We start from the raw sequence: 23,377 nt of genomic DNA, 5'->3' as shown, positions 1-23,377 counted from the left end.
TAGCCAATATCTTTAAGCCAAATATTGTTTGAGGCATTGCATCATACCGCATCTTGCGATCGATGGTATCCCTGTGGCGAGAAGTATCCCTGCGACGAGAAGTATCCTTGTGACAATATGGTATCTATGTGACCAATTCGTATCCCTGTGGCGAGAACGTATCCATTTGACAATATCGTACCCCTACGACGAGATCGTATCCCTATGACCAGATCATATCCCTGTGGCGAAAACGTATTCCTGCGACGAGAACGTATCCCAGCTGATTTGAATGTTCTAGCACATGTACATTTTTTTCTGTTAAATGCGTGTCCTGTGTGTGTATTGCGTGTTTGTTGCAGTCCTGTGAGTGTATTGTGTGTCCATTGCGTGTTCATTGCGTGTCTATTGTTTGTCTAGTGTGTATTGCATGTCCATTGTGTGTTCGGTTTGTGCATTGCATGCTCATTGTGTGTTCGGTGTGTACATTGCGTGTTCATTGCATGTCAAGTTTGTGTATTGCGTATCTATTGCGTGTCAATTCCATATATTGTGGGTGCATTGCATGTTCAGTGTATGCATTGCTTTTTCATTGAATATCGGTTTTGTTTATTTAGTGTTCATTGTGTGTCCTGTGTGTGCATTGCATGTTCGGTGTTTACATTGCATGTTAATTGATATGAAATGTGTGTGTTGCATGTTCATTGCATGTCAAGTGTGTGTATTGTGCGTTCATTGCATGTTCATTGCGTGTGAAGTGTGTGTATTGTGTGTTCTTTGTGTGTCCTGTGTATGTATTGTGTGTTCATTGCGTGTATTATATGTTATTTTCTTTTGTTGAATGTTTGTCGTTTCGTTAAATGTGTGTAGTCAAGACTGAAGTCAGGTCAAGATTGATTTCGTGGTTCAGACACGCCTGGACTATAAGTCTGATATTGAACATGATTTTTTTAAAAGTACGTCGAATACAGGAAATAGAGGGTCTCATGGTTCAATTTACTTGGCCTCTATGAAAATGTTTTGTTTCTTATTATTCGTGGCGATGTGTTTTTTGTGACATATGGCCTGGGTTAGACTCAGGAATATACCCTACACAATTTTTCGGGACGCCAATGTTTGTTTTGGTATGCTCGTTTTCTACTCCCGTTCCGTTTTTTTGTACTTTGAGGCGATTCCAACAAGTACTTTGCGTGTACCGTATTATGAATTCAGCGACGTTTTATACATGTTAGCGTCATGGTAGGGATGCAGGGCCTGCACGCCGCGTATCTTGAGGTCAGATCAATGGTTACCTGACACTCCTGCAAGCTTGCGAATCTCTCCCCGCGCGCTGGCAGACGATTCTCCTCCGAGCGGCCTCTGGCTTGTAAATATATATATATATTTTTAAACCTTTGTGGTTAACGAGCTTGAACTTAGGTATTTGGACTAATCGTACGTGAATACTTTTAACTTGTCATGAATTGGAATTTATTATTTACATGAAGCAATATATATATATATATATATATATATATATATATATTCGACAGGTAGGTAACGAACACGTAGTCCGTACTACATGAGTGACTATCACTTGTTTGAGCTAACTCGTTTGTCCTGTTTTTTCATGTAGTATGGATTGTTTTTTGTTATTGTGTCCCGGACGTTGGACTGTTTAATATATAATTAGTCAATTCAATTAACTTTGTACTGCCTGGTATTAAACCGCGGACAGTAGTCGATAGAATCGATCTTACATTAAGTGACTATTTTTAAGATGATTTTTTTTTTTAAATTTTCCGAATTTATAGCTTGAATATTAAACATTTTCAAGATGGCAGTCAAATTTCAAGATAGCGAACGGCACAGTAATAAATGAATTCTGTACTCTAGTGGTTAAACATTTAACTAACATGGTGGTAGCGCTCTCTACCATACGAAAATGATATACCTATTGGCAGCGATTTCTAGCAGACTATTACAAGATTGACGCCATGACGTCATACCGACTGACATTATATCTATTTTTGCATTAGTGGTGAAAGTCAGTCTGCCGGTGGCTACTGTGGAGGAAGGATCGATCGCTATATTTAATCAGTTGCCCTCGCCGGGTTTAAAGGCAGTACTATTTTATTAATTTTCGTATCGAAATTTATTGAAGTAATTTTTCTATGAAATTTTATTTGGTTCCCTTTAAAATCGGATTATCATTACAAATTTAAATGTGGCTGCCGTAACGAAAATGTAACATTCGGGTATTGGAGTTCTTGGTTACAAGATGGTTAAATTCAAGATGGTGTCTGAGGTTAAACGTTCATGGTCATGGACTAGGTAAAAGGTTAAGGTCAAAGTAAAATGTCGAATTTAAGGTCAACTGTCGGGTTAAAGGTCAAGGGCAAAGTCTATGTCAAATGTAAACATCAAGGTTGAAGGTAAAATGTCATATTTAAGGTCAAGTGCCAAGGTGAAAAGTCACCTGTCAAAATATAAAATCATTTAAATATTTTGGTATAAATTTTAAACTTTTCCCTTTAAAATCGTGTAATAATTACTGATTCTCAACATGGCGGACGATTTTCAAAATGGTGAAGGTATTTATAAGTATTAAATTATTGGACGTATTGCTAGCACCACTTAATTTATTATGTACTCTTTCATTAAAACATTGTAAATGATTCCTTACTGACTTTTAACTTGCATTTTATTTGTCAAACTTATCTAACTCCACATCAAATTTCCATAGTTATCATAAGTTGTTTACACTTTTTTTTATCCAAACGCTAAATGTGTGTCTGATCGTAAACAACAACTAATTAACCAATTTATAGCAACTAACCTCTTCAACGTAGAATGTCTCAATCAAAAACCTGACATTAGTGTCATAACTTTGATCCTATAATGGGTGCAACTAAGTTTTTATGCCTGAAAGGTTAATTTGAAAGGAATTAACTAAGCTATTCCACTTTTTTCAGTAAACTATTAAATATTGTTAAAACCTACAACGAATATTTATAATTTTACACGAGGAGGTAGTCATTTAAGATCTAGTCGATTGTTCTCACACTTTCCAGCTAGTTTATAACACACACAACCGTGTCACTAGTTCAAAATTTCACTATCTTGTTCTCGAAAAACTGACTTGAACTGTCTAGCTCTTTGTAACTCTTTTCCGGGCTGCGGCTACTCAACCACAAATCAATCGTGGCGTAATTGTTCATTTGTATTCCATCTGGAATGTTTGACACCCGACCATAATCCTACAGATATGAAATTATCGAGGTGACTTATTTCACTTTTCTTTCTGGCACATCAGAAAATCAGCATGCGAGAAAGTGCTTAGTCAGCCAGGAAAAATGTGGTGAACACTAAACCTTCTAGTTTTGTATCAAACTCTGCACAACTTATTTAGGAATTCTAGAAAATAAAATCAAGGTGCCTCCTACCTTTACAAAATGTTAAATAAATAAAAGAAACCTGTTTTTAGTATGAAACTAGACATAAAATATATTTATGAGTTTAACGACACTGAGCTTGTCCTACAAAAATCTTCCAGCCTATGGGAAATTAAAAACCGGATAGCGAAATATATTTTAGGGAGAAACTGATGGGAAAAAATGAGGATTAAGTAATTTAAGTTTATTATTATAAAAATAAATTCAATAACGCAGAAATCTTTTGTTAAATACGGAAATTAAATTAAGCAAAAAAAAATTAATTAATAAAATCTTGTCTCTAACAAATAGCCATGCAAACTAGGAATACCATGTCGACTCATCACTACCAGTAGCACGTTGTATCGCCCATTTGCAAGGTTCCGCGCCGTCTACTCGACTCCTCTTGCGATCACCAACATAAGGAGAATAAACCCAGTTCTGCTGGGTTTTACTAATTAACTTTGCAAACAAATATTTCACTCTGTTTTAAAAAAAATGGCAGCCCGTGATAGAGCTCAAGAACACCATCTGTCGTCTCCGAATCACCACTCTAGGACCGCATATCTCCCTACTTCCCCACTAAATTGCGACAACCACCCAGTGGTTGATGCTCGTGGTGGTAAACCACATCCCGTGGTTAGCTCGCCGAAACAGGAACAAATTATTTCCCAAAAAGTTTCAGAAACCGTTTTGGAATACTGTTGTCATCTTACTGTTTGGCAACAAAACACACTATGAAGTAGCTTGGCTTCTGGTTGTAGCCGTGTCCTAGGCGAATAATTCACCGACGTTTCGGTCAACATTACAGTCGCCATCATTTGGGAGCAGTTACCTACTAGGTATGTAGGTAACTCCTCCCTGATGATGGCGACTGCAGTGTTGACCGAAACGTCGGTGAATTCGACCATCAAAACACGAAGTGGCGTATCTGTAAAATGCCAACTTTTCAGGAGAGCAAAAATAAGAAAAGCACCTATGTTTGAAGTGCTATACCGCACAATCCCAAACTAGAAAACCCTTCATTTAATTTTTTATATATATTTAAGATGTCTGACTTGGGTTACCTATAATTACTTTATTTATTACAAATTTATATTTTAAGATTTATAATAAAATATAAAAAATGTTGTAGTTACGCCACTTCGTGTTTTGTTGTTTTCATTCATTGCAGAGTTACGCCGCGAAATAAAACATTTAAATAATGAAAAATGTTCAAGTTTTATTACTTATAACAATACAAATCGTTTGTTAGTACAAACACTAAAGGTTATTAGGAAAGTATATCATATTAGCAGTAAATAACTCAATCACTCAGCATTAATTATTGGGCCTTCTTCACACAGTGTATTATTAAAAAAAAATTTTAATCGAGTAGCTTCACATAATATGTTATGGTTTTAAAAAAGTAGAGGTTTGAAAACTGCTTACATAAAAATTTTTACTATAGTGAAACTAACATGTATACATTGAAAAATCTACACTCTTAAACAAAAATTTCTAAACAACAAAAACTAGGCAAAATAATTATTATCAGAACTACAATATCCACTTAGTGATACTCAACTTTGTTGGTTTCATAAAATAAAAAATTTGTTTTAAAAAAAAGTAAAATAAAATAACCTGATGTCAATTTCAATAAAAACAGTACTGTTTAGCTTTAAAAACCATACAAAATGATAAAAAAACTTATCTTAACTAAATAATATTGATTGATAAAATATCAATAACAAAGAAGAAACACTAATAACGATATTCAAGTTTCATCTCTTCTAGACAACAATCTTTGAAAAGTTAATTAGGTAAGGACCTGTAATAGTTCTGAAACTCTGCAGCCCTTACAACGGGAGTAGGTCCTTCGCAAAGTGATATCAGATCCTTGAACTTTTCTTTTGTTATAGCCTGCGGTAGAACGTTGAGACGATCTAGGGGCATCTTCAGGTTCTTGTCAGCATCACGTTTTAAAGTAAATGACCTGTACGTTTCATCAAGATGGCTGTTCTTGAAAAAAACTGTTGTAGGATGGTCTTTCTTAAAAGCATACTCTACCATGTTAGGCCAATTTATGGGTTGTCCTTTTTCGTTATCCTCTCGAATGGTGAGAATGCGCAGTTCTTTGGAGAGTCTTTTAAAGTCCAAAAAGTCCCTTGTTTCCATTTGATGGACTATGTAAGGATGCGCCCTTCTGGCGAGTTTAATTATTGGTACCAGCTGGGAAGGAACAAACAGATCGCCTGCTTGATTTATGGCATGGCCAATCGCACTGTGAGCAGCATCACCTTCATTTTGACCATGGTAAGGTTCAAAAAATCTCAAACTAATTTCAGAAATGTTAGAGCTATTGAACAAAAAGTAAAGGAACATTGCAGGCATCAGCAAACAAAGTCACTTTTTTGCCTACGTTGTTTTTATCATGCTCCTTAAGCATGAGGAATATGCAAGAAGCAATTTCAGATGAACCTCTTTTACTTATTGACTCATTCCAAGTAAAACAATGACAGTCCTTGGTTCCCAAGTCGTATATTGTAAAGTTGTACACTGATAAGCGTCTTTTATAAAATACGGCGCTCTCGTTGGTTTTCGGCAAGAAGATTACTTGCTGAAGGTCAAATACTAAACAAACATTAGTTTTGTTTTCAATTGCTGCTGCTTTACACCTTTCCTTTATTGCTCTAACTTTTGTTTTTTCCGCAATGTGTTGGTCATACCTCTGTTTAATTCTGTCCTTTGTGTCTCCATCGCCTGTCTTGTAAGTCATACAGAGAGTACACATATCTTTTTTACGATGATGAAAACTTAAATTTAAACTTCTAAAAATAAGTCTGTATAACCCGATGCTGCCCTTGTTGGCGTTGGGATCTTCACTTTGGTAAAGGTTAAACATTTTTTTAATATTCAAATCATCATGTAGAAATTCTCTGGTTGTATTAGCCCTGCAGTAATGCGCTTCTACTCTTGGAAATCTGTTGATGTGATCGGTCATTCGCTTACGAATATCTGCATCTCTAGCTGCTAGGGTTTCCTGTCTTCCTCCACGCTTTTCTGGTTCTAAAACACCTGTCTCTGCTACTTTTCCAACAGCTGTTCTTGCTGTTCGTTCACTAATACTAAGAGTATTAAGAAAAAACTTTTTGCACACTGCTTCTTTTTCATTTTTTAATGTTAAAAAATACTGTTTTGACTGTGCTCTACGACTGTCGCCAACTGTAGTTTTGCGTTTTGTTGCCCCTGACACTATGTGTCTTGCAATGAACTCTCGTTGTAATTGAAGACTACCCATAGCATAGTACGACTTGAAAATATTTTGTCTGTCTTCATCTGTAAATTTACTACAAGACTTCTTGGTTTTCTCACAGAATCTACCAATGCAACGGTCTTTAATTTCTCTTGGAGCAACTAAATTGTAAGACTTTTCTTGTGTATAGCCGTGACCAGTGTTTCTCCTTTGTTTTCTTTCTTTCTGTCTATTTATTTTGTACCGTTTTTCTAAGGGAAATTCTCGTGCAGACCCTTCTGTAACAAAATCTTCTGGCTCTCTTGGCTCTTCGATGAGCGTTTCCAATTTTTCTAAATTATCTGTATGGTTTTTGCACTCATCACTTTCCTCAAAATGTCTTAAGCATAGTAACTCAAGACATCTCACACAAGCTGCAAAAATCTCTAAGTTACAACCGTTGGAAGTACATGTAGAATGCATGGGATCTGTATTATCAATATTATTCTTTTCTGCAAACTTAGGTTGGGGTTTCTTCTTTTTCTTCTTTGGAGATTTAGCAATGAATCTTTCATCGCTGCTATCAGTTAAAACAATATGGTCACATTCATTTTTTGACCAGTGGGATTTGCAAACAAGCAATCCACAACAACATGTTTGAACACCTACTAGTTTACATTTTTTTAATTCGCACAGTTCTGTAAAATCTGGATCCGCGTCGCTGTCATCGGGTTCACTACCAAAACAATTTAAGTCTACATTAGAGGCTATATCTGTATTTCCAAATGAAGTGTTGGGGTTGTGATCAGCTTCGGTATCTCTGTTATTGCTCTTAAGGCGGGAAAGAGGCACAAATTCGGCCAATGCCTGTTCGTCTTCATCAGACATGCTATCTGAATCACTGTTTTCTAACAATATTATTGTTCCAAAATAAAATGTTTTATTGTAAAGCATTTTAACTTTGGAGCCTTTTTTAAAAGCATTGCCCTTATCAACTGGAATTAAATCAGTTAATCTCACCACGTTCCGGGTGCCGTCAGTCCACTTCACTAAAGCGTCCATCTTCTTTTAGTCCACTTCTTACTTGCATGCAAACTCCAGCGTCGATCTGTAAGATACAATAAGTAATGTATTATAAATATACAAAATTAAACTTGCAATGTATGTTGTAACGTCCACTTCAAAATAGCCTAGAGTTAATTTTACCTGCAGTAATAATTCACTAATAAACAGTTTATAAACAATGCATTTAAAGGTGAACATAAGTGTTCTTGATGTACAAATTATATGCAGACTAATTTATTAACCCTTAACCACAGACATGAGGTCCCCGGGACCACACAGCGTTCTGACGCCCTCTGCCATCAGTAACCAGTAACCTCGTGGACACATGATCTTCAGTACCTTCCTACCATTCAGTCTTCTCTCTGCCGCCGGAGCGATAAGTGGTTATCTGACACCTGACTTCACGTCTGTGTTAGTGTCAGCATTATTTGCAGCGTGGGACCTCACGCCTGTATATACGCACAAAAGTTTCACGTCTGTGGTTAAGGGTTAGTTATGGTTGTAGGCCTAATAAGTAATATTTTAACAAAATGCTTACCTGGGCTCTACATCTAAAGCATGTGTTGTGATGGACAGACGAGCAGATAGTGGTGCAGATCAGTATATAGATAGTGCGGTATTGCGGTATCAGTCTTCCTTCCGGTGTTTTCCCTCTATTCCCATCTTTGTGCAACAAAACAATTAGGTTGCATTTTCCGACCGCCCCACATGTAGTTACGCCACTTCGTTTAAAACGAGAAATAGTCAACAATTTTTTTTTTCGGAAAACACGAACAGGCGTAAGTTAACTTAAGTCAGTACGTGTTTTGCTGAATAGTCTCCAAAACACTTACGACGAAATGAAAAAGCATTATATCTTCAAAACCATTGGGAATTAAGTTACGCCACTTCGTGACATGATAGACCACGTAAAGATATGTCTGTAGCCAGTATATCTCAACATCGGCATTTTTGCAGTTACGCCACTTCGTGTTTTGATGGTCGAATTATTCGCCTAGGATACGGCTACAACCCAGAAGCCAAGCTACTTCAGACAATGGCCGTGAAAGCCGGCGAACATTATTAAAACCCGCTATGAACTAGTAACTTTCCAGCAAAGCTACACATTCTTTTTTGAACATCGAAAACATGGGTTCAGTTACCTGGGTGTGTCCAAGCTACGAATAAGTTCGTTAAAATAAAAGTCTCTTAGTGGCGTCTCAGATAAAAATTCAGCAGCTTGTCAATATGGTGCCTTATTCATTCATTACTAATCCTAGTGCTGTATGCTGAATGCCTGAAAAAAAAGTATGTGTATATATATATAATTTTTTTTCCCAAAATATTTTTTGTATTCTTTCAATGCACTATTGAAGTAAAATATTTAAATCTAATTTACTGAGTTTATAATAGTCCAGGCCTCAAGCTATCTCTAGTTTGCCCGACTGTTGTGTACATGAACACTTGAAGAATTTTCTTGGGTGTTGACAAATTTTTTAAATTCAAAAATAATATTAATAGCGATGATTGTTGAATGGAAGTCTCACGGACACTTTATTGATTTTAATTTGTTTTTATTTATCCTTAACTAATATACACTATTCTCAATGGCCGCCATCTTCCGACTACGACAAATATGTACATGGCGAAAATACAAGAAAATCCCTTGGTTGCTCGCGACTCACGGTACACTCCGAAGGACTCCGTTCTCGGAACGAAGAATAAATTAACCTTTCATCGTTGTGAGCTGCTATCGACGTCTGTGGCTACAATATCTAGATAAATGTTCTGAATGGACAGTAAAATTGGCAATTATACTCAGCGTGTCCCAGACCACAGCCACTATATTCTCTGCCTCTAATTCATACAATTATTTTTGATACGCGAACTTTAGGCACCCTGACCAGATGCTGACTAAAACATGGCGACCTACAAGTCCATCTCCTTTCCTAATGGAACGAGTTGAAGTCGTAAGACAACAACAGAGCCTTTTCCTGCGTGAAAACGCGGATCATGATCCTTTGTAACTCTGTCCACAAGAACCATCACGCGATTATATTTCCTACGCACCAAATATACATTTCTCTTTCTAATGCTTACGTAACTGGCAAACTATTGAATCAGCCTCCTTTCAGACAAAGAGCTATAGCGAAAAATATAAAAGAAAACTATATGTGAACACACACAAAACTTTACCAACCAGTAAAAAATATGTAAAAACAACCTTAAGAAACGTTTTTCAAAATAAATGAAGCAACTCATCAAATAGATAAAATAAAAAATCTAAATTATGTTCATGAAACACTTGGCAAACGTACGAATGTTATTATAAATAAACCGATACTATTTACATGGAACTAGATAACCTGACCAAGTATTGAATATGATACTAAAACATAATTCTTTAAATAAAGTGTTTAATGAGTTGGGAGGGCAAGAGCCTGGGTTATTACAAGTTAGAGATATAAAATTATCTAGTAAAAGGAAAGAAGCTTGATTACAATAGAATAAAAATGGAATTTACAGAAAAAGTTGTATCACTTAAACATCTTGTTTCCAATGTCATTTAATCTTTTATTTATAAATTCTTAGTATTATTTAAAAAAAATATATATATATATTTCATGTTTTAAACTGGTAAGTACTCTGTTGTTATCTTCTGTTTTCAGATGACGGAGCTGTTGAACTCTTTCAAGGAGAGTAACAAAGACAGGAGCTCGAGTCCAGTCAGTGCAAGCCCAGTCAGCTCGTTGTCTGCGTCAAGTCCCACCAGCGCAGCTGTCACGACGCTGGGCGTCGACATATGCAGTAGTGCCTCACATTTTTTTGAGGTAATATTGAGTTGTTTTTTTTTATTTATGTGTTGCAAAATTGCGTGAACAATATCTTGACTTCAGTAATGAAGTTAGTACTATGCGTGTCTGGTTTGTATGCGAGAGATGGCGGGGCCAGTTTCTGGTTTCAACCTGGTTTTAATTTTTGAATGGTTTCCTTCCACAGCTCAGGAGGAGATACTGTAGTGGTGCTGCAGTGCCTCATAGCGTTTAGCCACAATGCTTAGCTACAAGCAAATAAATTAAATTTTTAGCTAGAACCTTATCAGTTGAAGTTAACAAATAGTGGACTTGTAGAAAATTTAAACTTTAAATGTGGCCTTAATGGCGTTGCTTAGAGGTATGCGTTATCTAGTTCAGGGTGCTACCAGAGCTATACATTGCCAGTTACTTCAGGGTGCTACCAGAGCTATACCTACATTGCCAGCTACTTATACACAGCCACTGACAGGCTAGTGTGTTCACTTTAATACTGCAGTAGAAAATATGATAAAGGTTATTTTATCATGCACCATGGGCGAATGGTGGCTTTCAATGTCGGGGAACCAACATTTAAAATTTCACGAACTGTTACATTAGTAAATGGTTCTCCAGTTTTAAGGTTTATTATGACATTGTTTTTAAATATTATCCTGTTTATTATAATTAAAATTACAGTAATATGAATTTGCGGTTGATGAGTAATTTTTACAATTATGTAAAGAACAAATTGTGTTTATAATTATATATACACTCTCAAATGCCAGCATTACACAACGCCACAATTAGAAATATTGTAATAACAAAATTATTCCATTATTAATCTACGTCCTCTTCTCATTACTGCACATTAAATAAGGCCCGCAAAATAAATTTTAATGTTCCCAACTCGTAAGGCTGTAAGCGCTGTAAAATATTATTTTAAACCGTCTCTTTGAAGCCCTGATTTTCAGTTTAACATTAGTATAGATATGCATCATGCCAGAAGCTGGTGTTGCATACAAAATTAAATAATTTTCATCTTTAAAGGCGTTACTATTGTAAGATTTTGAAAGCAACTTTTCAAACACACGTCCAAAGCTGCGCTAGTCGAATGTCTGTCTCTAGAGACATCTGTCCGTGTCCCTGTCCGCACGGACTGTCCCCCCCCCTCCCCCCGCCAACTCTACTTCCCGCGCCAGCTCGGATGTCTGGTCATCACCCGCATGGCCGCGACTGTCGAGAGACGAGTTCACACTTCTCCGCTTTAACTGTGCGCTCGTAGACGTTTCTTATTGTTTAGAAAAAAAAACCATCATGTTTTATGCGCGGTGATCGAAATATTTTGTTGATTGTAATTTAAGTGTAGTATTTAAATATATTTATTTACTAAAAACTTTAAATTGTTGCCATTTTAGCTCTCCTTATTTTGAAGCTTATAAGTGCGTCCTTTATTCGGTTTGTATGTTTTTAGTGGACTTTCTAAATTTATAATTTAAATCTATTTTAACTGCTCCCATTCTTTACGAATAAAAGAATCTAATTATCACTAAATTTAATTCAGTATTCCGTTGAGCGTCTGCCTTAAAATTACCCTATGCTTTTTTATAATGCATGCGCAATTAAAATACTTAAGATATCGTCTAGCACTGAGCTGCACTTCAGTTCAATTTCCTTCGGTACAAATTAATTCTTCTAGAATAAGAAGTCTCGATAATGGCAACAGCTGTATGTCGCTGTGTTTGTAGAGTAGATAGGTCAACCTTCATTATAGTAAAAGGAATTTCTTAATATATTACATAATAAACAAACAAAAAAAACCATTTTGCGAAATTTAAACCCAAAGGTTGGCAAAAGTAGGTATATTTTAAAACCAAAAACTAACACTTCCAAATTAATTAAAACTAGAAGTAAGAAATTAAAAAAATATATAACCTTGCTTCTTGAGTTATGTATTGTTTTTTTTTTTGCGTTTATTAAAATTTGTTGTTTAATGGAGGTGAAAATTTATATTTAAAAATTATATATTCATATATGATTAAATAAGACATAAATTAAATGGTAAAAATAATAAACTAAAAATTATTATTATGTTATTTATTTGCAAGATTCCGCAATTAAGAGTGTAATGGGGTTAGGTTTGGGTAAAGAAAAAAAAAACATATTTCTGAAGAGTTAGAGTTAGAGTTAAAGCTTATAAGAGTTATAAATTAAGAATGAACAACAAGCATATAGAGTTACGAATAGTATTTTTTCCAGTTTTCCGAATTTCGTCTGTTAAGTGTTTTAAAAAATTAGTAAGATTTGTATCATAAAAAATACATACAGCTCTCTCTCTCTCTCTCTCTCTCTCTCTATATATATATATATATATATATATATAATTATATATATAATCTAGATGTAAGAAACTCAGAAAGGTTTACGCAAATAATTAGTTACGTATATAGACCACAAATACAATGAAACGGGGGCATGTTAGTTTTTATAGTAAGAAATTATACATCCAAGAAAATTAAAATGTACCCATATTAGACAAGAATAACGTACAAAATAATGCTTTAATAGCACTTTTAAACCTATAGAATTTTTTTCTGTATTCGGCTGCAAAAGGGGTGAAAAGGCGGTAAATTTTTTTATTATAAAAGTCGTATTCATGAAGGTAATCAAGCGGGCTATAATTTATGTTGTATAATTTATAAACATCCAACATCTATCTACTCTTTTTTATATCGTGTTGAAGTTCTGTTTTAGAAAAGTGAAATATAGTAAATATGGTTTTAACTTTAAAAATAATATCTTCTGATCATATCAAACATAATTTAGGATATTGGAAATCATAAATAAATATACCAGTAATATATAAATGAGTAGTATAGAAAAGTATTTTCTGGGACTGGCTTCTGGCTGGTGGAGGAGCCGGTGCTGGGATTCAGTCTGGTTCGTGACGTCACGGCAGCCATCTTGGATGATCTTAACCTTAAACATTACTCAAAAATGACTCAATGTGACTCAAAATACCTATAAAAATATATCCTTATTTTGAGGGGAAAATTACCGTTTTGAGGGAATTTTTTTTGTTTTATTCCTCAAAAATTAAAAAATTCAAAATTCGAAAACCTCAAAAGACTTTTGCCTTAGAAAGAACACCAATTACTTAAATTGGCTTAAATTCCCCGACGACAAGCCGTCCCTAAGCCACCGAGGTCACGACCTTGACCTTGACCATAAACTTAAAATCTTTAATTTTTGACCAAAAAATTCCAAAAAAAAAAATATTTTAAAAATGCCTTAATTCAATTGTTTAGTTACTAAATCGATTTCTGTCCTTGGTTCGATTCCCAGCGAGAGTAAACATGTAATTTATTATTAATATATTTAAAAATTCTTATTAAAAATAAATAAGTAATAAAATGGTCTTATATTGAATTATGATGTTATCGCTGCAATTTTCGTTACGGCCGCCATCTTGAAAATCTGTAATTTTTATGCTAGAAAATTGGGAAAATTGTAAAATTAAAAATTTAATTAATTAAATTTTAATAAAAATTATTTTAAAAACACCTTTTCAGCTATTGTTACGGTCTCCATCTTGGATTCTAAATATGTTGCATGTTTCGTTACGTCCGCCATCTTGAATGTGTATGACATCGTTGAATTTTCGTTACGGATTCCATATTGAATTTTTGCATAACCGTTGCAATTTTCGTTACGGTCGCCATCTTGAAAATCCATAATTTTTAAGCTAGAAAATCGGGACGGCAAAAATAATAAAATAGCGACAGATCCTTTCTCCACAGAAGCCGCCGGCAGACAGACCTCCCACCACTATTCCCAAGGTATATATCGACAGCTAGTATGATGTCATGTCTGCCATATTGTCTTTGTCTGCTGGAGGCCTTCATATTATTTTCGTCTGCTAGAGCGCGTTACCGCCATATTGGTTTCAGTTTTTCCCGCTAGAGTGCAGTAATCATATTATTGCTGTGGTGCCCGCCATTTTGAAATTAGGATGCCATCTTAGACATTCGTAATAATTAACCTAGAAGTTCAGGAAAAATTTCATACTTCATAAAATAAATATGCAATTAATATACTGATTGATTCGATCGGTTCCTGTCCTTGGTTAGATCCCTGGGCGATGCAAAAAGTAATAATTTTATGTAAAAAATAATAATGTTAGTAAATATGGTGATAATTCCTAAAATCAGCTTAAGTTCCTCATCTACTCGCCTCCTACAAACCGATATGACCGCCGTCTTGAAAATTCGTAATAATTAACCTATAAATGCGGGAAAAAGTTCAAAGTTCATCCAAAAATCACATATTAATTTACTGATTGAATTGTTGGATTCCTCTCGTTGCTTCGATCCTTGGTAAATGCAAAAAAAAAAATAATTTGAGGTAAAAAAACTCTTATTTAATAAAATATGGTGGAATGTCCTAAAATAGGCTTAAGTTCCTCATATACCAGCCTCCAATAAGCCGATATGGCCACTATCTTGAAAAATTTGTATTTATTGACCTAGAAATTGGCAAAAATTCCCAAATTCATCCAAAAATTCACTTATTTAAATAATGATTGGTGCAATAGATTTCCGTCCTTGGTTTGATTCTCGGCCCGTGATAAGTGTAACAAATGCTTAAAATAGATTTTATATTCTGTTTCCCATCAGCTTTCGTGAAGTTTATTAATACTTCACTCTAAGAAAAAAACTTTAGGCAAGATACCTGTCTGTCTAATTAAATACGTTGTTGCTATTCCTATCATGGAAAAATAATTTTTCGATACTCAGAATATCTACCAAACAGTTCATATTTACTGCTATACATATATGTCAAGCGTCTTCGGAATACGATACCAGGTCTTGAACAATGTCGGACATATAGGCTAGACATTTTCGAACCACAAGACCTTCTTTGCCGATAGCTAATATAACATATTTCAAGCAGTCTAAACAAAGACTTCGAACTGTCAGACCTAAAGTATCGATAAAATAAATTACAAGCATTTAGACCAACGGAAAATGTTTTACGTGTACTAAATGACCAAAAATCCCTGAAAAATGTTTTATAAAGGCCAAGAGGTTTTTTAAACCATTGTGTACACACACTGGACACACAGTACACACACTGGATGCACAGTGCACACACTGGATGCACAGTACAAACAGTACACGCAGTACACACATTGAACACACTACACTCAGGACAAGCAATGAACATACGTACACACACGCAATGGACCAACAGTACACACCAGACACGCAATGAACTCACAGTACATACACACTGGACGGGTCGTTACCACAACGCCAAAATACCATAACTCCGAATGTCAAAATTGACCACAACGCCGACAGCTAGAAAACTGCTGTGTACCACAACGCCGAAATAACAACTGAATGAATTTGTGTGTGTTTCTTAAATGTACCTAAACGCCGAAATACCACAATCAAACCTAACCTTACCTAACTTAACCTAGCCTATCCTAGCCTAACCTAACTTAACCTAACCTAACTTAACCTAGCCTATCCTAGCCTAACCTAACCTAACCTAACCTTGTCTTACCTAACCTAGTCTAACCTAACCTAGTCTATCCTAACCTAGGCTATCCTAACCTAGTCTAACCTAACCTTTGTGGCAGTCCTGCAATGGCATTTTTTGGCGTTAGTGTATTTCGGCGTTGTGGTCAATTTGGCATTTCGGCGTTGTGGTCATTTTGACATTTCGGCTTTGTGGTATTTCGGCATTGTGGTGCGTCCCCCACTGGACCCATAGAACACACACTGGACACTAAATGAACACACAGGAACACACATTTAACGAAACGGACGCACATTTTGAAGCACAACTAAAGAAAAATAAGCACAATTGGAAGCACAATCATCGAAAATGAAGCACAATCGAAGCAATACGACAAAGAGGAAGCACAGTCAACGAACATGCAATACACACAGGACATGTATTCGACAAAAAGTAAGCATATGTGGACGAAAATTCTATGTTGTGTGATACGATTTCGTCACAGGAATACAATCTCTACAATTTACGGTAGACACCAACTGCTCCAATGCTAGTGCTCCAAGAGCTCCAAAGTTTCAATTGCTCCCAGAGGTCCAATACTCCAAGACCTTTTAAAGCTCTAATTGCTCCAACAGCTCCAAGTGCTACAATTGCTCCAAGTGCTCGAAAGCTTCAAGTGCTCCAACATATTAAAATCAGATGGTAATAAAGTTATTTGAAGATTATGGGCGTAACTAAATTGCAACGTTTCTAGAATCCAAAATGGTAGTAAGTCTTTTAAAAATTATATAATTAAATTTCTTATTAATTTTCAAATTTGTCCCATTAAAATCGGATAAAAATACAGATTTTCAAAATGGCGGGCTTAACGAAAAGTGCTACACTAGGGAGTGGGGTGTCCGATGACAGAACTCAAAATTGCGGAAAACAAAAAGGCGTATCCAAAATGGCCGTCGGAGTCAATGTTAAAATGTAATCCAAGATGACCGCCGTGACGTTAGAGCAGTCGGTCATTGACCCCCACTTCACACATCCTCATGACTCCTTGTGCCAGAAGGCCTATGTATAACCACTTTAAAAAATATATCATTCTTAAACGTTTTTCGTATGAAATAAATATTTTATGCACCTAACAATTTATTGTATTTATTTAGTGAAAAATGTTTGGAACTAATCACATTTTTTATCTTCCAATGGTAATATTTTAGCAATACTCTGAAATTGCGTGAGCGAAGCCGTGGGTTAGCTAGTATATAATATAAAGTAACACTTATAAAACTAAATTATGTAGGCAGGATTTGTATGTATTGTTTTCCCTCTTGACCTGTTAAATTACTACAGAAATCCTACAGCTGTATAGCTATTCCCTAATGTATTTCTATAATTATTTCGATTGCTGTAAGCTTTTAGCCTGGTGGACGGTGTGCTGTGTTACAGAAAAAATATATGTTTACTTAAGAAACGTTTATTAATGTACGACGGAAGTATTTTTAATAAATAGCATTTAAAACATGAAAAATGTTTTTACAATGATTAATGATTGTTTATTGTTTTTGCATCTAGAGTAAAATACTTTACCAGTAGACTATTTATTTAAAATTAGAAACTTTTTTGCGATTCTGTAAGTTACAAATTTTGTACAGGATCTTTGTAAACAGGGAAAGATATTATGCATAATAATATTGGTTTTCACTTGATATAAAAATAACCACTTAATTTTAGTAGTAACTTGTTGGTATTCGAAAAACAGCAAGCATGTGTTTTGCGTGTAGAGGTGACACAGATTCGATTAGGAGCTTGTTATCTCTAAAGCACCTACTTTGTGCGATTAACTGCTTCAAACTAGGCAAAATAATATTTCCCTTGCATTTCAGCATCTTAACACATTTTGCGAACTTTAAATGATTAAAATTGACATAAATAACGTTATCTTTGTTTTTTTTGTGTACCCTGTGGCTAATAGTGGAAATACTGCATTATGATTTTCTTAGATGATTTGTATTGGATTTACTTTCATTAAAAATAATGTACAGTTATTAAAATTATTCCAGTGATAAGTGTGTAAATTAAATCACGATAGTTACATTACGGCTTAAAACGTCTAATTATGTAATGCATTATTTTAAGAAAAATAAGAATTCGATTATATCTTGCTCTACAATAGTTATGTCTTACAATTTAATTTTTTTTCTGTTTCATAAACACTTTATCCTCTATAATATTATATGTTTTAAAAGTTTACGAACATAAATTTATTATGGATAAAACAAATTAAAACTCTTATTAATTAATAGAGAAAATAGATTGAGGAAGAAGGGAATCATGTGTTTTAAAATAAAAACTTTTCTAATGTTGCAATTAAAATTATAAATCCAGCTGCAATTAATTATTTGGTAGTGAAAACATATAGAATTCAAGGGAGCACTTGTAATATCCAAAATAATACCTAATATGTTTATAGAATGAAAATATTTTTATAACACACATGAAAATGTACATAATATTTTGATTGACACACATTAAACATAATTTTTTTGTCAATAGTAAGAAACGTTCATGCGTGCAAACCGCAGCTTAATCATACAATAGTACAATACTGTAGAGCACGAAAATAAACGAATCATGCATTCATTGCATTTCAACTAAGGGTAAAAGCTCACTTCTCAATGCTGGCAGTTTTACCTCCCCCCTGTGTTCTACTGGTAGTTTTCCAAGCTGGAAGTTTTGATGCTGGCATTTTTTCCTGTTGGTAGTTTTTTTCCCTATTTCGAGGAAGCCAGGGGGAAAACTGCCAGCATGGAAATATACCATCAGGAAAAAGTACGAGTGTAATTGTACCAATATTTCTCATACACAATATTTATATGCTTGCAGTTCTGGCTATAATACGTTTGCGGAAGCATTTGTTTTCTCACTTGTGCTATATATTGAGTTAATTTATGAGTGGCAACCACATCTAGTCACCTTCATAAGTACTATCTGTGGTCTTTTTTAACAAACACAATTAACTTTTGGGGTTGACATAACTACCTACCGATTTGTACACTACTTCATCAAACCACTGTGAGTGAAACATTTGTACTCATTCTATGGAGTGTGTGAAAATGCTGGTAGAATTCTGCTGGTCCTTTTCCCTGCTGGTATTTTTTCCCCTCTTTCGAGGAGGTCAGGGGTAGATTAACCATTTCCATGCTGGCACTGTTCTGCGATCTTGTCTGGTTCCCCAGTCCGACCTCATGGCTTCGGGTACAGTCAGCATGCGGAAGCTAGCCGAGCTCTGGGTTTCAGTGTAAGAAGCGGACAACAGACAATGAAACGTGGCCTTTAAGAGCTGAATGAAGAAAGAATGTTTTCTCAAAAATTAAGTATGTGTGTTTGAAAACCAGCAGTTCTACTAAAATAATGTATTCGAATAACAGATTTAAAAGGTATTTTGCCCATAGTGAAAGTGGGGAGCCGACGTTTCTCTTATTTCCATGGAATATTAGCCCCTGTCCTGCACGTTCGGTAACACTGCCGTGTCAGATTAGAGATTTTTCTATATTATGGAATATCAATATAAATGTAAAGGGATTGCCGAATAGAATATACATTGCAGTGATATTTGAAACCAGTTGTAATTAGTTACGCAATGTCAAGGGAAAGTGCACCTAAGAATTACTGACAACTGAACACTGGGCAAACTTGAAACAAGGGCAGTGCACTGTGCGACCTGGCGGTCAGAGGCCACGAATCCACCCGGAAATATCCCAACACGAACAGCTTGCCCAGTGCCTGATTACAACATATGCCTAACCATAGGTTGCATGATTGAAGAGCGCCGACTGTAGTTCATAACGTGTTTTGTAATATTTTAATATAAAATTTGTGAATTTAATGTTTTTTAAATGTCTTTTTTAAAGCTTTATGACTTTGCAAGACTTTTAGTATTTTTTTTTTAAATTTCTTACTCTGGCTGAATGAAGCCTAGATTTTACCAAATTAACACAAACCAACTTCAGAAACCACTAAAGTAATTTAACCTGGGTAAACCACCAACTCTTTTTGTTGAAGTGAAACATTTTTCAAGCCGGCAGGGTAGGTTGAGTAATGACGTCATTTCAGGGTAATTTGAGTGAGTATGGGTAAAAGAGGTAATGGATATTGCTCGATGGAACGGGGTTTGAAAATAAGTGCTTGATGGGAAGGAAGGGGGCCGAGAACACAGAATAAATTAGAGTGTAAGACAAATGTAAAACTCTGCAGGGGTTTCTCCCATGTTTGTTACAATCGTGAGTATTCATTACGTGCTCTATTGTTAAATTTCATTGTTCAAGTCTATTATTAAATATTTTCATGCGAACCCTTTTTTACAGCTCTGGTTCACAGAGGTTTTTCGTCTTATATTTTCTTACTATTGTAAACCTCAGTTGTGAATTTTTTGTTTAGTTCCAATCAATCGTTGAATATTTGAAAGTAAAACTTCTTTACAGCCAGTAACACAGACGGCAGTAGCGGCGCTGTTAATGAGCTGACATAGAACTACAGTGAAAATATATTTGCTTGCAACAACAGCTGTTGTTAGCATCCTAACCGATTTTGTGCAAAAAAGCGATATTAAGTTAGCGAGGCAAATGCCTAATATGCTTTCAAACTGAATTTGTACAGACTTGGAACTGGAAGAGTTACAAAGAAATGCCTGCATGGGTTAGGAATTTTCGAAATACCTGATGGAATGTGCAATCTGTGCACATCTCCTATAACTTGTATTGTTATCTGGAGTATTTTTGTTCAATCTATGACGATTAAAATAAAATGTAATAAAAAATATGTAAATGCCAAAATCTCGACAAGATAAAGAAAAAAACACAAAAAATGTATGTGCAATTTTAAAATTGTTAGTACTAGACCGTAATAACTATAAATTCACAAATGAAACCAGTCCTGGTAAATAATAAAGTTCCCTCTACAGAAGAGATAAAGTTTGGTTAAATAAATGCTATGACATGTATGTACCACGGGCACAGAACCAAACATGCCCCATGCGTATTTCCAAACCCCTTCTGAAAGGAATTTTTCTTTTGTATTTAAGTAAAAACTTTTTGAAATTTGAAAACAGCCAAAATTTTCTAGTATTCGGGCCCAACTTAGACTTAAGCGAATTTTTGCGTAATTAACTATGTGTAAGATTGTGCCTTCTGAAACTTTTAGCTTTAAAGAAATGCCAACGAGAGGATACAAATTTTCGCAATACCTAAAGGGGTGTGAATTAGGTGCCAAAATAAATACAGATCAGTTGGCACTCTGAGCTTTGTCAACAAACGTACTATTAATTTTTTTTACATATTTAGATTAATCAAAAATTATGTATCATTTTTAAACTATCATAAACACATTATTTCTTTCTTGGATTCCATTGAAGTAATGGACACTACTGGTGAGTAATGTTATATTTTCAGAACATAGTATATTTCAAATATTGGTGTACCCTACAAATTTCCTATCCCTCTACCTGTGACGTTTCACTTCTACTGCACGTGATGGCCACATAGTTTTTTTACAACAATCAGATTTTGGTCAGAGTTACAGGTTTGTTTTTTGACTTCATTTGAAAGTAAACATTACAATCCACATTCATCAAACTAAACTTTCAAGATTAGTGTATTTTCTTGAGAATCCGTACAGCATATTTTCAAAAGAAATTACTAAACAAACTTATTAAAAAATCTTATTAGCGCTTGGCCGCCATGCACGTAAGAAGTGAAACATCACTGACTGGTTGTAGTTCTACTCAGTTCACTAACTGCTGCTTCCAACTGTATTTTCAGCTATTAACTTGATTGCTAAAATATGTTTCATAAATTCAAGACTAGTGCTTTCCTGTTATTGCTGGTACAGTGCAGTTACAGGCTATGTGTAAGTTATACGTTTTCAAATTTATATAAATTTTAAAATTCAGTTTCTAGTAATTTTAAGAGGCTTCAAAGAATGTTTGTAATGTGCGGTTGTCGTATTCGCAACCGCAAGGCCTCGCCACGCCCAATTGCTCGGTGTTGCCATAGATGTGCAAATTGAACAAACATGGCGCCAATAGCAATGCAGTTACATCACTCTATTCTGATCTTAAATTTTGCGTGTTGCTCTGAGCGTTACAATAGTTTTCGTTCCGTTACTTTTCACTGCGCTCTGATGACATAATCCCTCAACTTACCCTATCAGGTGTAAAGAAGTTTCTCAAAATATAATAGAATATACCACCCTTAAAAATATTAACCACATCTCTGAGAAGTTCTTGACCATTTGTGTGTAGATGACTGTTTGGCTGCTGTCCAAACGATCTGATATGCAGCAAGAATATATATTGTATAAAATTTAAGATTATAGTTTAAAAATTGTGTTGCTTTTTATATATATCACCTATCTTAAATTAATGCAAACTGTATTAGTTCTATATTTTAAGTTCTGGTATTTAAACACTTTTAATTAAGCAGTCTTGTTAAAAAAAATAAGGTATTTTAGTAGTTTTGTCTATATTTATAGTAAAAATTATTATTATTATTTTTAGTGAAAAGTGATTGAATCATGCAATGGGAAAGTTTAAGATCATCTGGAAAAACATCTCTTTAAAATTATTGATTGATTAGTAGTGTTGATTTTAAGTATTTTACTTGGAATTTCATGTATACCCTTTAAATTGGGGTATTTTAATGCTTTCATACATTTTAAACCATATGGTGTGATACAGGAAACATTTATTTAAATACTATAGAGGATGCCACTTACTTTCGTGTTGTGATTGTATATTTGTAGGCTGCTTTGAGATAGGCGTGTGGCTCCTGCGGTATGGAAAATGAGGGGGGGGGGGGGGGGGTGGTCTTCACGCTTTTATATTATTTATATTGGTGAGTGAATTTAAGTTTACTTAAATACTTTAATTCATGTGTAAGGCATTTATTTCATCAAAAGTTTTATAAATCTAATACGGTTCAGTATTTGAAACCATGAATTTGTAAATGTAAATGTTCTTACTTGTTTAATGTTATATCTTGCAACTGGATTCTTTCTTAGAACAATAGCCCCTCCCGAAAAGTCTTCCTGGATCATGGCCAACACTTATGCAGTTTCCATTTTTATCTTCTTAGCTATCCAACTATAATTTGAAAACATTATTGTGTCAACTGTTCGTGTTTTAATGCTTTAAATAATTATACAAAATTAATTAGCCTACTGTCTCTGAGCATTTAATAAAAATAGCATTGTGCATGATTTTTGAATATTGTAAACTTACTCTTTACTTTCAGCAGTAACACATATTTTAATGTAATGGATATTATAATTAAAGACATATATTCTAAAGTTAAACAAGTATTCATCAAACTAATTTTCTTTGCAATGTAAATACAGAAAAATTTCTAAGTTTTAAATTTTAA

At 34.7% G+C, this 23,377-nt stretch overlaps 1 protein-coding gene across 9 annotated transcripts in view; it reads left to right on the top strand.

Moving 5' to 3' along the window:
• Nucleotides 1-23,377, top strand: part of LOC134529413 (TBC1 domain family member 4) — a 353,166-nt gene that overhangs the window by 215,975 nt on the left and 113,814 nt on the right. For all 9 annotated transcript variants that reach the window (XM_063363455.1, XM_063363457.1, XM_063363459.1 and 6 more), the window contains one exon: nt 10,320-10,481. In XM_063363455.1, coding sequence (XP_063219525.1) covers nt 10,320-10,481 — 162 coding nt within the window. The remainder of the gene's footprint in view (nt 1-10,319; nt 10,482-23,377) is intronic.

The sequence above is a fragment of the Bacillus rossius genome, chromosome 2 (assembly GCF_032445375.1).
Source record: "Bacillus rossius redtenbacheri isolate Brsri chromosome 2, Brsri_v3, whole genome shotgun sequence".
Taxonomy (NCBI): Eukaryota; Metazoa; Arthropoda; class Insecta; order Phasmatodea; family Bacillidae; genus Bacillus; species Bacillus rossius.
Note: the sequence above shows the minus strand (reverse complement) of the source record. Positions and strands in the feature narration are given on the sequence as shown.